General features: G+C 36.2%; 1 protein-coding gene across 4 annotated transcripts in view; it reads left to right on the forward strand.

Moving 5' to 3' along the window:
- The window catches only part of LOC144440070 (uncharacterized), a 48867-nt gene extending 32642 nt beyond the window's left edge, over positions 1–16225 (forward strand). For all 4 annotated transcript variants that reach the window (XM_078129312.1, XM_078129314.1, XM_078129315.1 and 1 more), the window contains one exon: positions 13291–16225. In XM_078129312.1, the coding sequence (XP_077985438.1) occupies positions 13291–14081 (791 nt within the window). In that variant the 3' untranslated portion in view covers positions 14082–16225. The remainder of the gene's footprint in view (positions 1–13290) is intronic.

Here is a 16225-nt window from a genome sequence, read left to right on the forward strand (position 1 = left end):
CACACATCATTACATTAATGTATGCTATAGATAGTATAGACATACCTGCATACACATCATTACATTGATGTATAGTGTAGATACAATAGACATATCTGTATACACAATATTACATTAATGTATGGTATAGATACTGCAGACATACCTGCATACACATCATTACATTGATGTATGGTATAGATACTATAAACATACCTATATACACATCATTACATTGATGTATGGTATAGATACTGTAGACATACCTGTATACACACCATTACATTGATGTATGTGTTACCCTTGCTTTATTTCGATGTGGTTCACGGGCTAGCTGTATAGGAGCAAACTCCACAAGGGCAATCAACAATTTCGTTCGTGTGAGTTGGGTCGTGAATTTGTGGTAAAATGCGGTTGCGTTGAGGGTAGGGGTATACCAAGACGAGTGTATTGACTGGACAAATGACACTGTCACATGCAGTAAAGTGAAAGGATGAAATCTAATTAACAACAACCCTATCAACATTCAAATGTACCGGTACAGTAATAGTTTCAACTTGTAATCTTGTTATCAAAAAGTTACAATCTCGTTATCAAAAACTTACAATTTCGTTATCAAATGTGCTCACTTATGTACTAGTATACAATGTCTTAATATCATAGAAATAAAAGGTATCGATTCAAAAACCTGTTACACAAATCAGATCAGTGGGTCCAAGGTGTTCATTCATACAGTTGTGTCCGTTGCAGTAATCCCTCGTAAATCCTCTATAGCAATGTTAATAACAGTTAACACAGTAACGCGAGGAAAACTGGCGTAGCTTCACCTGCATAAAGTCACTCCTGGGGTCATTCGAAAGGTCATAAACAAAAGTGACAAACAACGTCGACTTCTACCGATGAGGGCGTTGGTCAGACTAACAACATTAATGATATCAGCGACGTCGATTTGCTTGCAAAAATCCAACGGAAGAGTTCCGAATATCAATGAGAATAATTATCACAGAGTCCGCAATTATTCTGTATTGATTTATAAAGCATCGATCGTCTCAGTTAGTGTTTCATAGAAATAAAATAGGAATAAACGATAACACAGATCAGTCGTGATTCGCTATGTATGAGTTCAACCTGGCAAATCCACTCGTCGATAGTAATCAAAAGTTCAATACAGAGTTATGAATGGCCGTAACTTTATCAAATCCAGTCCGATTTCCATGCGACTTGCAATAATCGAATCGTACTTACATCAGCTTTCCAAACGTGAAGCATCAGCGTTCAGAAATCAGTGCGAGTGTCCTTAATCGTCGATCTCGGCAATCGTCGTATCAGAAATGCAGTCGACTTCTGCTATCATGCACGCTTCGTTCAGGTACAGCAAACCTGACATTCGAAATTGTCCAGGAAAAACTTCCTCGCTCGTCAGGGTTTCGCAAATACCAGCTCAAATAATGTCAGTAGATATCCAGCTCCCTTCGTGTCCCTGTTAAATACGATTTCATTACACGATTCTGCAGATAGTTTGGATTTCGTGGAGAGTTCAACTCCCATCAATTCTACCGGACAACGGCCATCTTAGAAGTTTTTTATTCTTGGGTCCTCATCACCGTGTTACATCCGCCGGACCTTTGGCAAGATATACACACGACTACCTCGACTGAAACGATTTAAACTTGTGAGCAATAAAAAAACAATAAGTAACAATAAAAGACCTTTCGTATAAAAACCTGAGGTTCAATGTCACATAAAAATACGATCAAAACTTGGGGATTACTTTAATTGCGTAATCAGAATAAAACAAAAGTTAGTACATAGAACCGCAATCAAATATACGTTGGGTTATTCCACTATGTCTTAAGGGGGTACAAATCCCATAGTATCATATGGTATAGATACTATAAACATACCTGTATATACATAATTGCTGTTTTTAAATAAATACACTAACAGACGTGTTTGGCAAATAAATGGAGGTGCTTTAATGAAATACAAACTGTTCAACAAAGAAAGCACCCCTACCCCTTACAAAAATGGGGTAAAAGCAGGGTGGAACATGTACAGTTTAAAAACATGTTACTTTACAATGAAAAAAAAAAGGGTGGGAAATGGGTGGGTGAAATTGCAAATCCAAAATGTCTGACGAATTCAAAACTAAACCACAATGCATTGTGGGAATAACACTGTTATGGACTGATGAGGGCGCCACACATTTCCACAAGACAAGAGAGCATCTTCCACAATGAAATGTTCTGAAACCCTGAGGCTGTCTTATACTTACAGTGACTACTCTAACCAACAATTAAGCAAATTTCTCCAAAATGTATAAATTTAGTACAATTGCTGTTTTTAAATAAATACACTAACAGACGTGTTTGGCAAATAAATGGAGGTGCTTTAATGAAATACAAACTGTTCAACAAAGAAAGCACCCCTACCAAGGCAAGGCCACCAAACACATAATATGCAGTATAAGTAATGGATGTAAAGTGAATCATCTAAAATAACAACAAAAAGTCAGCCAAGCGTAACAGCTTATGCAACGTGTCAGTACTAGGAACAAGTAACTACAATTTTTTTTTTTTTTTTTTATATCCAACTGTAAGTTGGGTTCTATTATGGTAACTCTACTACTCAATATTGCTGAGTGCTAGGCAAACTCTCTATAAATTGAATCATCGTTGGTTGGTTGAAAATTTACTATTAATCATGAGAGGAGGCTGTCTCACTATTCATGCAAAAAGCGCCCAATAGCATCAGAAATAGAAAAGCGTTCTGTTGGAGGAATAGCAATGTAATCTCTATAAACAGATGAACGCCAATCTCCTTGAAGACGAATGAGCGAGTCTGACACTCCTGCCATGGCTGCTGTGGTAGCACCACCTCTCCGAAGACTATGAAATGAGTAGTCCTTTGGATCTAGGCCAATGTCAATAAGCAGTAAACGGAGTCTGCGAGCTAGGACTGACTGTGTCAATGGGATCAAACGCCCATGATGATAGTAAACAAATGCTGGTAAATTACTGGGTGCTGGTATACGTGTAATCATATTACAGTAGGCTTTGACTGGGCAAAGCTGTGAGTGGGACTGAAAGCCAATGGGTATGACATGTTTATAGTCATGACACTGGCGAGCCTTGGACCATGTGGTTGTGATAAGCATCCCCTTCTTGGTGAAAGTTACACTATGCCTACTTAAGTGCTCTAGGGCTGTGAATTTCATTATTGATGGTGGAACTAGATTAGACTTACGCAGAAAGGAGAAAAAGGCTATGATAATACAGGTCCAAATTACAATGTCTTGTAAACAGTCCTTGTCGAGTCTCTCAAATAATTGCAATAAGTGACAAGGCATTATGGGTAAACGAGGGTGTGGAAGAGTGTTCATGGATTTGTTTAGTCCCTGCAAAGTTAAGCGGAGCTCGATATCGTAAACGCTATCACAACTAAATCCTAGTAATTTTGACCATGTACAAACACCCGAAACATAATTACGGACAGAGTTAGTACTTTTAAAAGTCCGGGAAAGGAAACATGCAAAATGGCTAAGTATTGAACTTGAAGTTGGGAATGGTTGCACATCCATCCAGTGGCAAAAACGAAGGTAAGTATCCAGCTGAGTTTTCAGGTTTTTGTATGTACCTGGTCGGAAGGCAGCTTTCTGTACCACTTTCATTTCTCTTTCCAGTTGTTCCCATTTGGAGCTTTGACCTGTAAAACATATTATATTTGATTGTTTAATTCAAAGTAGTCTGCATGAACACTGCATTCACTGACTTTTAAGTGTTCAGTTAGCTGCCCAAATCTGGTGCTGTGTAGGATGCCTAGATGCCAACGAGAAAGGTGGTCAGCAATTTCATTGTTCTTGCCAGACAAATGAACAGCCTTAATCTGTATGTTGTGTAATGCACATCTGAACCAAATATTTCTTGCTATAGAAAGCAAGGTAGGGTCTTTCCCACGACCAGTGTTCAAGACGGCTACTGACGCTGTGTTGTCACAGTGGACCATAAGTCTTGACCCATTAAGCTTCTCTCCCCATATGTGTAAGGCGACTACAATTGTGAACATCTCCAGGGCTGCAATGTTACGGTTCTCCCAGTCAGCTGGAAAGGTACTGTGAAAATACTCTGCCTCTGACGAACCAATTTGTAACCATCCACCGCATCCTGTTAAACAAGCATCTGTGGTGAGAGTTCCTGTATTTTGCCAGCTGCTATCAGGGATCATGGTAACGCCGTTGTAGGTCTTCATGAACTGCAACCACCACGTTATATCTTTACGGAATTCCTGGTTAAGATAAATCCTATGGTACCTTCTCCTTACAGTTCGTAGTAATGTCAACATACGTGCAATAAAGAGTCTAGCTGATCGGACACATTCTGCTATGAATGCCAATTTGCCAATCAGCGATTGTAACTGTGTTCGTGTACATTTCTTACGTGTACTGAAGTCCTTTAGGAGAAATGTTACTTCCACTAATTTGTCTTCTGGGACAGAGATTGTCATGGTAACTGTATCAAACTGCCTTCCGAGGAAAACCAAAGATGTCGTTGGCGGGACTGATTTATGTCCTGCGAGAGGGAAACCATGTGATTCAATAACATTAGTCAATGTCTCAAAGGCATGAGTAGCTCTATCAGGTGATTCAGCTCCTGCAAAGTCATCAATGTAGTTTACAACATCATAACCAGTTTTCCTGTATATAAAGGCAAGGGCATTTGTGCAGCGTTGACAAGCCATCGCTGACGATCTTAGACCAAAGGGGAGTTTGGTGTCAATGTACAACTTGTTATCCCACTGTAGGCAGAGCAGATGATAATCATGAGGGTCTACTGGAATCCAGCGATAACAACGTTTGATGTCACACTTGTATAATAGACATCCTTTGCCATGCACATTAATCATAGCGATAAGATCATCAATTGACGGGTAGCGTAGCTTGTATGGTGCTCCGAGGTAAGTGTCCTTTGGAATGCCATCATTGACCGACGTGCCAAATGGAAAGGATAAATCCATTACTGTTCTCCGGTCTGAAGAGTCCTTTTTTGGAACTGACGACAATGGAGAGGTTGACAGTGGTAACGACAATGGGTTTGATGTGAAAGGTCCCAGTAGTGCACCATGTTCAATCTCTGTTTTGATATATGCCTCAATATGTGTGGCAAATGTCAGTGCGGATTTGTGATTCTTTTGTGTGGTGATTGGGAGGGTTGTCGCTGTATAGTTAATAGGCCAGCCATACATCAAAAATTCTACAACAATGTTATCGTCGTAATCTCGTAAATCAGTCCTCCATGTAGGAATATCAAATGTAGAATGCACAGGAAACCTTACACCACTAAAGTTTGCTTGTCCTGAGTTGATGATGTCTGCATGTATATTAAGGAGTACATTCAAATTGTCTGGGATCCCCTGATGAACACTGCTTTCATAATTGCTGTTAGGGGTGATCTGGATAGTACTGTCATTGCAAGCTGTATGATGGTAGGAAGGGTATGTGTATTTGAAGTATTCGCTGGCTGTTCTGGTAAAAGTTGTGTGGTCTTCATCCAAATTATGATCTGTAAACCATGCCTCTGGGCATTCTTGTATCATACTGTTTGTCAGTGCACTATCCATATGAACTGGTTTGTCTGTACAAGTGGAATAAAACGTGCTATGTTTATGTATGTCAGCAGTTGACTTGGTCTGTTCGAGCATACTTGGGCTAATATCACTATCAAAGGGCGTGTTGTCAATAGATGGGTCATCACTGCAACTAACGGCACTGGTGATGCATTGATCAGTGTTCACATATTCTGCAATATAATCAATGTCCATGTTAACCTCGGCAACGGTAACTACAACCCCATTCTCATTATTTTGTTGTCCATTGATAGGAGCAATGTCAGTGCTTGTGACAGTTTTGACTGTGGTGATTAATGTGTTATCATCATTCTCTGTGTTATGTTCTGCAACGGTGGCAACTATCCTGCTAGCATCATTGTTTGTGTTATGTCCGGCAACAGTGGCAATAATCCTGCTAGCCTCATTGTTTGTGTTATGTTCGTCAACAGTGGCAATAATCTTGTTAGCATCATTGGTTATGTTATTATCAGCATTGTTTATGTTATGTTTGGCAATAGTGGCAATTATTGTGTTATCAGCATTGTCTGTGTTGTGTTCTGCAACAGTGGCGTTTATCTTGTTATCAGCATTGTCTGTGTTATGTTCTGCAACAGTGGCATTTATCTTGTTATCAGCATTGTCTGTGTTATGTTCTGCAACAGTGGCGTTTATCTTGTTATCAGCATTGTCTGTGTTATGTTCTGCAACGGTGGCATTTATCTTGTTATCAGCATTGTCTGTGTTATGTTCTGCAACAGTGGCATTTATCTTGTTATCAGCATTGTCTGTGTTATGTTCTGCAACAGTGGCATTTATCTTGTTATCAGCATTGTCTGTGTTATGTTCTGCAACAGTGGCGTTTATCTTGTTATCAGCATTGTCTGTGTTATGTTCTGCAACAGTGGCGTTTATCTTGTTATCAGCATTGTCTGTGTTATGTTCTGCAACAGTGGCGTTTATCTTGTTATCAGCATTGTCTGTGTTATGTTCTGCAACAGTGGCATTTATCTTGTTATCAGCATTGTCTGTGTTATTTTCTGCAACAGTGGCGATTATCTTGTTATCAACATTGCCTGTGTTATTTTCTGCAACAGTGGCGATTATCTTTTTATCAGCATTGTCTGTGTTATTTTCTGCAACAGTGGCGATTATCTTGTTATCAGCATTGTCTGTGTTATGTTCTGCAACAGTGGCGATTGTTTTGTCATTGGCATTGTCTGTGTTATGTTCTGCAACAGTGGTAATTATGTTGTTATTGGCATTGCATGTGTTAGTGTTTATACTGAGTCAGTCTTTGTTCACCCTTTTTGGCTTATAAGGGCAGCTGCTTGGTGCGTGTGGTTGCTGGGTTTGTCTAATTTTCAGACAGAAGCGACAGACATGCAACTCTTTCTCTCCATGTTGGTTGTCGTGGTCTGTTGTATGCTTGCATTTGCCTCTTTGAAAGTCTGCACAATATCTTGTACCACCTCCTGCCGTCCTCTATACATGTATACGTGAGTATAAACAGCGTGTCCGCTCCATGTTAAAGTCATCTGACCATGTCCGCTTACCCATCTCTATAGCTCTGAGGACTTCTGCGTGGTATTGGCGGACATTCTCCCATGTGTAAACCTCAGCCAAATGTAGCAACCCTATTAAATGCTCAGCTCTGGCAAGTCTGGATGTATCTGGCTCCACATGATGAGTGGTGTAGATCTCTCCTCTCACAAGGGATGGCATGGAAAGGGTAGAATATTGTTGGTTTTCAGAAGTAGCAGTGTCTGCCTTCATTGAGTATTCATGTGGCCATGGAACATGATAAATCACCTGTTCACTTGATTTCCTAACAGCTCCAGACTTGGGCTTTCTCTTCTTATGTAACTTTTTGAAGGTTTCATAAACTGGCTTACCTTCACTGTGAGTTGTCAGTGGTCCATCCGTGTCACATTCATCAGCTGATGAGTCTGATTGCAAGGAAGCTGAATCAGATGTTGATACCTCGAGAGCCTGTTTTGATTTGTGTACCTTCCTTGTCAACTTTTTGTCCCGTCTTAGCTCTTTAACTGTGGCGGGTTTTGGGTTTTTGGCCATTGATTTCAGCCTTTCATTTTTGGCCATCTCTTCTTGCAATGTCATGTCCAGTTCTAGTTGTTCATTCTCTATCTTAATTGCCTCTAACATTCTTCTGCAAGTATCAACATCAGGAAGAACTTGCTTACCCCAATCCTTGCGTATGGTATCTTTGGTGTTTCGCAGGCATTCCCTTCCTTGGCGGTGATCAGTGGATGGAGTACGGGTGGCAGTGTCCCCCATCACATGGCCCTTGTGCTCCGTCTGGTCATTTGGTAACATTGGGCTGCCAACTGAGAATGTGTCAAAGATGTATGAAGAGTCCTTATTTCCTCTACATAACTTTCCTGATGGCCCTTTGTGGGCGGCTAACGGTACTTTGCATACAGAGCAATGTCTTGAAGGCCTTGTAGACATCGCTGAATGTGGTTTAAAACTTCCGTTGTTGAAATTGCAAATCCAAAATGTCTGACGAATTCAAAACTAAACCACAATGCATTGTGGGAATAACACTGTTATGGACTGATGAGGGCGCCACACATTTCCACAAGACAAGAGAGCATCTTCCACAATGAAATGTTCTGAAACCCTGAGGCTGTCTTATACTTACAGTGACTACTCTAACCAACAATTAAGCAAATTTCTCCAAAATGTATAAATTTAGTACCATTACATTGATGTATGGTATAGATACTATAGACATAACTGTATACACACCATTACATTGATGTATGGTATAGATACTGTAGACATACCTGTATACACATCATTACATTGATGTATGGTATAGATACTGTAGACATACCTGCATACACATCATTACATTGATGTATGGTATAAATACTGTAGACATACCTATATACACATCATTACATTGATGTATGGTATAGATACTGTAGACATACCTGTATACACATCATTACATTGATGTATGGTATAGATACTATAAACATACCTGTATACACATCATTACATTGATGTATGGTATAGATACTATAAACTGCAGACCACAGGCACCTGTTTCCAGAAATATGTATCAGAATTTTTTTTTTGTCAGAATACAATGAAATTTTGAGTATATCAATAATATTGATGAGTCTAACGAATTGTATATGAAAGAGTAAAACTACTCTTGTTTACTCTTGATCACGCATGTTCTCTCACTGCAAGATTCTTGTGGTGAGTGGGCTTGAGCAATCACAGAAACAAGGGTAATTTTACCCCTTCCATATACAATTGGCTAAACAGGTTAATAATATCGATATTATCGACATGTTATTGTATTCTGATAGGAAATATACCAATACATATCTTGAGAAACAAGTGCCTATGCTGCAGACAAACCTGTACACATCATTACATTGATGTATGGTATAGATACTATAGACATACCTATATACACATCATTACATTGATGTATGGTATAGATACCTTAGACATACCTGTATACACATCATTACATTGATGTATGGTATAGATACTGTAGACATACCTGTATACACATCATTACATTGATGTATGGTGTAGATACTATAGACATACCTGTATACACATCATTACATTGATGTATGATATAGATACCGTAGACATACCTGTATACACATCATTACATTGATGTATGATATAGATACCGTAGACATACCTGTATACACATCATTACATTGATGTATGATATAGATACTGTAGACATACCTGCATACACATCATTACATTGATGTATGGTATAGATACTATAGACATACCTGTATACACATCATTACATTGATGTATGGTATAGATACCGTAGACATACATGTATACACATCATTACATTGATGTATGGTATAGATACTATAGACATACCTGTATATACATCATTACATTGATGTATGGTATAGATACCGTAGACATACCTGTATACACATCATTACATTGATGTATGGTATAGACACTATAGACATACCTGTATACCCATCATTACATTGATGTATGGTATAGATACTGTAGACATACCTGTATACACATCATTACATTGATGTATGGTGTAGATACTATAGACATACCTGTATATCCATCATTACATTGATGTATGGTATAGACACTATAGACATACATGTATACACATCATTACATTGATGTATGGTATAGACACTATAGACATACCTGTATACCCATCATTACATTGATGTATGGTGTAGATACTATAGACATACCTGTATATCCATCATTACATCGATATATGGTGTACATACTGTAGACATACCTGTATATACCCTTCCCTATCATTGCAAAATGTTTGACATCATATTTAAGGACTTTCTTTTCAAAAACTTGCATACTGGATATTCGATGAAACAAACTCAGTATAGAAGTTGTAACAGGAGTATCATTTGTTGATGACACAACCACAACACCACTGAAAATAGTTAAAATATTAATAAATTAGATATTGCACATGTTAATCAGTGGTCAATATTATCCCTCAGCAGTACTCAAACAGGATGAAATCATGAATGCCGTTGAGGGCGCTGTTTTGGTTGCGAACACAAAAATCAATTTGATTTGATTTATCATGAGTACAGCTACAATTATATTTATCCACAGGTGATGCAATACTCTTCTTGGTGTAGGATATTACAAGGAAGTTATTGTACATAACAAAATATTTTAAAAACATGTTCTCGTTGCACCTAGTGCAGCTTTTAACAATTACGATAACTTCAAGGAGAATTTCTTCTCCATTGTCTATGACCATCATGCTATGACTGAACTGAACTAGTATAGAACATATAATATTTGTAAACAAAAACAATGGGACTATGTCACTGCATGGAAGTACATGGATGGTACTTCCATGATCACTGTGACTAACACATACACTGTAAGAACAACTACTTTTTGTGACGAGAGTTCAATCGTAATGAAAGGCCCACATGATGAAATGCTTTCACCAAGTAACCACTAATCTAATTAAAAGTTATAATTTAAAGTAAGAAAGCAGCTTGCCTAATAATAACATATAGTCACCTTTAACATGGTGTCCATGCCTTTATGAATACTGTTTCACTTGTCAATATGAGTAGGGAAATTACCAACAACCAGACAGTCTTCAACACAATCAACTTATTGCTGTTAAAAAATTAGTGGTCCATGACAACAATAATTTCAGGGTACAAAGTGGATACTCTGGCAAAAATAGAAAGAAAGCATGCAAATCCACGCATATCAAGTGAAAAGAAATTAGAATCACATATATTAGTTTCAAACTGTTAATATAAGATTTACATCATTTCCTGAACAAGCATTCATACCCATTCGCAAGACTTTGAATCTGTTGATGAATCTGTGAAGCAATCAACATATTCACATGAAACGTTGAAAGCAACTTTTGAAAGTGAATATGATTGAATAATCCAAATATGAATATGTTGGTAGCTTCACACTCTGAATTGACTAATGTACAGTAGTATTCCCAACTTAACCTTTGACCCAATCGGTGTTGACACTGGTAAGAATGCAGTGTCAATTATTTATCAAGATCCAGATGAGAGATGGTCCTAACTTTGTTTACATTTCAAGGATACTGTAAATATTTACAATAAAAAATAAATACACAAATTTTCAGTTAAAGTTAAAACATCATGATCCAATATTGCAATAGTTTGGGGGTACCAGTGGAATTGAACCACCAACATGTATCTAACATGTTATCCAATATACCCTTATCAAACTTGCTTCATGTAACCATCAACATAAAATATTAAATATCAAAATAACTGTGATTCTTACAACAATATCATAATTAGAAGAAAATATTTACTATCATAAACACTAGTCAATGCTTCAGCCTCTTAAACTTCCATGTTCTAAAACTAGTTAATTTTTTTCTGTAAATTGAGTACACAGTAAATACTTAATTAATCTAGAATACAAATAATGAAAGAATTAAAATATATCTCTTACATACAGCATTGTTTTATGATATGACAAAGTTTGGGGTTAACATCAAAGGCTGTAGAAATAAATTGACAGGATATAAAACAACTTTGTTAGGGTACAGCACTGAACTACATTTCAAAATTTCTTATTTTTTTTACAACTACTTATTCAAACGTGTGAAATATAAATGAATACCAAGAACATTGGTTTGTTGAGAAAGTGAAAATAGTATGCATATAGTTCTTTGCACCATTTGAGTTGAGGTCAAACACTACAAATAAAAACATTGTATATATAAATATGGTATTATTCCAGCCTTTAATGTAAGAGATCTCTCAAGGGTACTTGGGCATACTGTATCAAAATTCTGAAAACTGAATACAACTCAATAAATGAAGTTTTTAATAATAACAAAATTATATATAGATTTTATGATTTACATATATTTTATGTCAGTATTGAGTATATTTATAAGGGGCAATTAGTAAACTAAAATAATAAAAGTTAAATTAATTCTTTTTAGTCTCTATACTGTCTGTTTTTATTTGGGAAAAATATGTGAAATAGAGTTGAAATACTTACAACCGAGACATTGATAGCCCCAAGTTCAGTCACTGTATGTTCGTTGGTTGATACGTTTTGCCAATAATGTACATGGTGTCAGTAAAAGCTAAGTTTACGTATACTAATATGTTGTCAATTTTAAAAATTTGAATTTAAAATGTAAAAATTGTGCAAGCAGAGACATTCCATCTTCCATCAAAAGGTTGTGAAGCAGAATCTTTCCCTGTAGTCTCAACGGTATTATTTCAGGTTTGATTGAGTCCGTCGGGTGTCTTCGGATCTGAGGCTATCCGACGCTGAATCTGACACTCAATATGACGCTAGCTGAATCTGAATCTGAATCTGACGCCAACTTTATACTCGTATATGAAAATTAAGTTTGTCTAAAAAATAAATGATGCATTTACATTCATTTCTTATTTAAAATATGAAATTGCTAGCATTAGAGTAAATAGTCAACATACTAACAAACATTCTAGTTTGTCATCAATATGAAAATTAAATTTGTCTAAAAAATAAATGATGCATTTACATTCATTTCTTTTTAAAATATGAAATTGCTAGCATTAGAGTAAATATTCAACAAACCAACAAACATTCTAGTTTGTCGTCAATATTGAAAATTTAGTTTGTCTAAAAAAATGATGCATTGTTTACGTTCATTTATTATTTGAAATATCAAATGTATGGCTAGCATTAGAGTAAATAGTCAACAAACCAACAAATATTCTAGTTTGTCATCAATATTGAACATTTAGTTTGTCTAAAAAATAAACAATGTTGTTTTCATTCATTTCTTATTTAAAAAAATCAAATATATGGCTAGAATAATTAGAGAAAATATTCAACAAACCAACAAACATTCCAGTTTGTCGTTAATGTGAAAATTTAGTTTGTCTAAAAAAAAAATAAACAATGTGTTGTTTGCATTGTTGTCAAATAAACATTTATGAAAATACTTGTTATATTGTAATATGATAATTATTTCAAATGTTGACACTAGTTGCCATGGTAACACATTCCCCTACGATATGCACATATCATTTAGTTATAATTTAGAATATCATAATTTTCCATGGTAACAGTTCTTTGAATTGAAAGAAACCTTTATTAAAAAAATTGAATGATTGAGTAGTCTGCTCATTGACCTTTGACCTTTGTTTTTGTTTACAGGTATTCCTGTGAAGGTGACTATCACAACAATGGGTGAATACGGTTCCCAACCAGCAAACTATAAATACCCCTGTGGAATTATTGTCAATGCTGATAATGACCTTGTAATTTGTGACAGTGACAACCATAGATTACAAATAGTCAGCTGGGATAATCAGTGTAAATATATCATTACATTGGATTTTATACCAAGGGATGTTGCAGTGTCCAGTGACTCAAATCTGTACTATATCACAGGTTTGGATATCAATGAAGTCAGGGTTTATAACAAGAAGAGTCAACTGATAAATAGTTTTGGTAAACAACAACACATCGATGCCTATGGTATATTCCTGACTAGTGAAGGATTTGTGTACATAACAGACACCAATAGACGCTGTGTTAGGAAATATGGAGTGAATGGTAATCATATCAAGTCATCAACATCATTGGCACAAAACAGTTGGCTGTGGTCTCTGGTTGTTAATACAAAGAATGAAGTATTTGTCACAGACCGCTACAATAAATGTGTGTATGTATTAAATAAACAACTCACAATCATATACACATTTGGTAAGCAACAACTACAGGGTCCATATGGGATCTGTTTACACCCACACTGTGATGTTATATATGTCAGTGATTGGTGTGGTAATAGGGTAGCTGAGTTCAAATGTAATGGTGAATTCATACGTTATATTGCAATGAACCAACTGAGTAAACCCTACTACATTGCAGTTAGTCAGGATAAGCCATACACAATAGCTGTAACACAGCCAAGGACAAACTGTATAAAGCTATTGCACATGTAAGAAACTTAACACTACACTCCATCTACATCTACAGGAGTGTTTTATTTATAATGTATAATATCTCTGAATATTTTTATACAATGCAATGCCATGGTACCACATATCAACACAATTTTTGGTTGTTTTTTGTGCAAATTTACAGAATATTATTAAAATTGCCATCCAAACATTAAGTATTTTTGCATAAACTAACAATCCGGACCAAAAATACATTGTTTTTAGACAAAATTAAGATATTATTTCATTTTTAAATTTACAGCAGACTATAAATCTGCCATGTTGTCATTTGTACTTCATTGCATTGCATTATATAAAACTTGTCAGAGAAATCTGTGATTTTCACAGAATTATACATTTGTGTGTGCAAAGAAAACTATACCTGGAGATAAAACTGTTAATATCGGATCAGATCTGTTAGATATTGTCTTCAGATGTACTTGGAAAGACTTCCGATTTCTCCGATTTCACACCAGGTCAACAGCGTGTAAGAGACATGGTAAACGGCCATTGTAAGAATGAATTGGAGTTTTACATAGTGGCCAAGAGAGGGCGCCGTGACTGTTTCCCTCATGATCACGAGAAACGAAATGAGAGACGTAGAAACGAAACGCGCGTGGTTTGTTTGTACAGTCCACATACTAGCGTTTGTAAAATAGTGTAAATAAATGACTTGAATACAAAATTATGTATTTTTAATGATAATTAGTAGATGATATAAATTATGACTATCATAAAATATAGTAGGATATATGAAAATAACTACTCAGTATGTACTTTGAATTCATATGAACTTTTGTGACCTGTTATCAACTTTTCAAACTGACTGACAACTGAAAGTCAAACAGGTCTTAGGCGTTATATTGTCAATCATAAACATTGTAAGACCCCTTTTGTTTCCTGAAATGCATACAGTATATATTTGAATGCGAGGAGTGGAAATTCTCTCTTACTTGTACAATGATATGTAATTTGTAGTGTTCATGTTGTTTAGTTATAATGTAGTTTTATTCTCGTAAGCCAAAGCACACATTTCTGCTGAAGCAATGAAACGGCCTATTGCATTGTGGGTATGTTGTGGACGTTTTGGTAAATAGCATTGTATATGGATATGTTTATTATCGACTTCAAAGCCTCTACAGTAGCACCTGATATTTGTATTGACAAAGTTAAAGTAGGACTTGTGACTGAATATAGACATTTAGCAACAATCTTGGATGATACGTTGAATTTAAAGGCGAGCACAGACTCCATTCACAATAAATGTACGTCTAGAGTTTACTGTTTGTAAAAACCTAGGTCCCTAAATGTAAATGTCAAGTGTTGCCGACATTTTATCACAGTTTTACTGAATCGGTCTTATCATTCTCATTGTTATGTTTGTTTGGTGGCCTATACGGACTAGCTACAAGAACGTCCTGTAAATGTATGTAGTAAAATTGCAGGCAATGAATAAACAGATTTAGAATAATTTGAGTGAATTGTTATCTTACTTAGGAATGAAAGCTGAGAGACAATGTCACAAACTTAATAAACGAACCCCGTCCGTTTAGGACACCCCCACCCCACCCCACCTAAATTAACGAACGTTCCCAAGTGCGGCGACATTCACACGGTTTATGATGTAAACCATCATGATGAAAATTGTAGTGTTCACACTACTACGATCTATGCAATGTAAACATTATGGTAATTTTATTAAAATACTACCAGAAATCCAACACTGTATATCAGTATTAGAAGGAAAATTAATTTTAATCAATTTATCAATATCTCAGTAGTAAATACAGAACTGTCATCATTGAATGTGTGAAAGTTTTCGAAATTTGGTTAGAAGTGCGAAAGTGAAGTTGAGCAACCACTTCATTCTTTTGTTGAGTTCGTGATATTGTGCGATCGTCCTTAAGGGAATACTAGATGATAAATGACATCGTGTCTCAGTACTTTGAACGTATGCCATCGGGGAGATGATTTCGTATCCCAAAATTTAGAACAGTATGAACCAAAGCAAATTTTGCACCTAATTACATCAACATTGTAAACAGAAGTAGCTGAAGTATATACATTGTTTGGTTTTTTAAATACTTTTTTCGTTTCTTTCCGGTCTGTAGTTTCCGCAATTTTAATTTATAATCAGATTTCATTTA

This window comes from Glandiceps talaboti, chromosome 9, assembly GCF_964340395.1.
Source record: "Glandiceps talaboti chromosome 9, keGlaTala1.1, whole genome shotgun sequence".
Lineage (NCBI taxonomy): Eukaryota > Metazoa > Hemichordata > Enteropneusta > Spengelidae > Glandiceps > Glandiceps talaboti.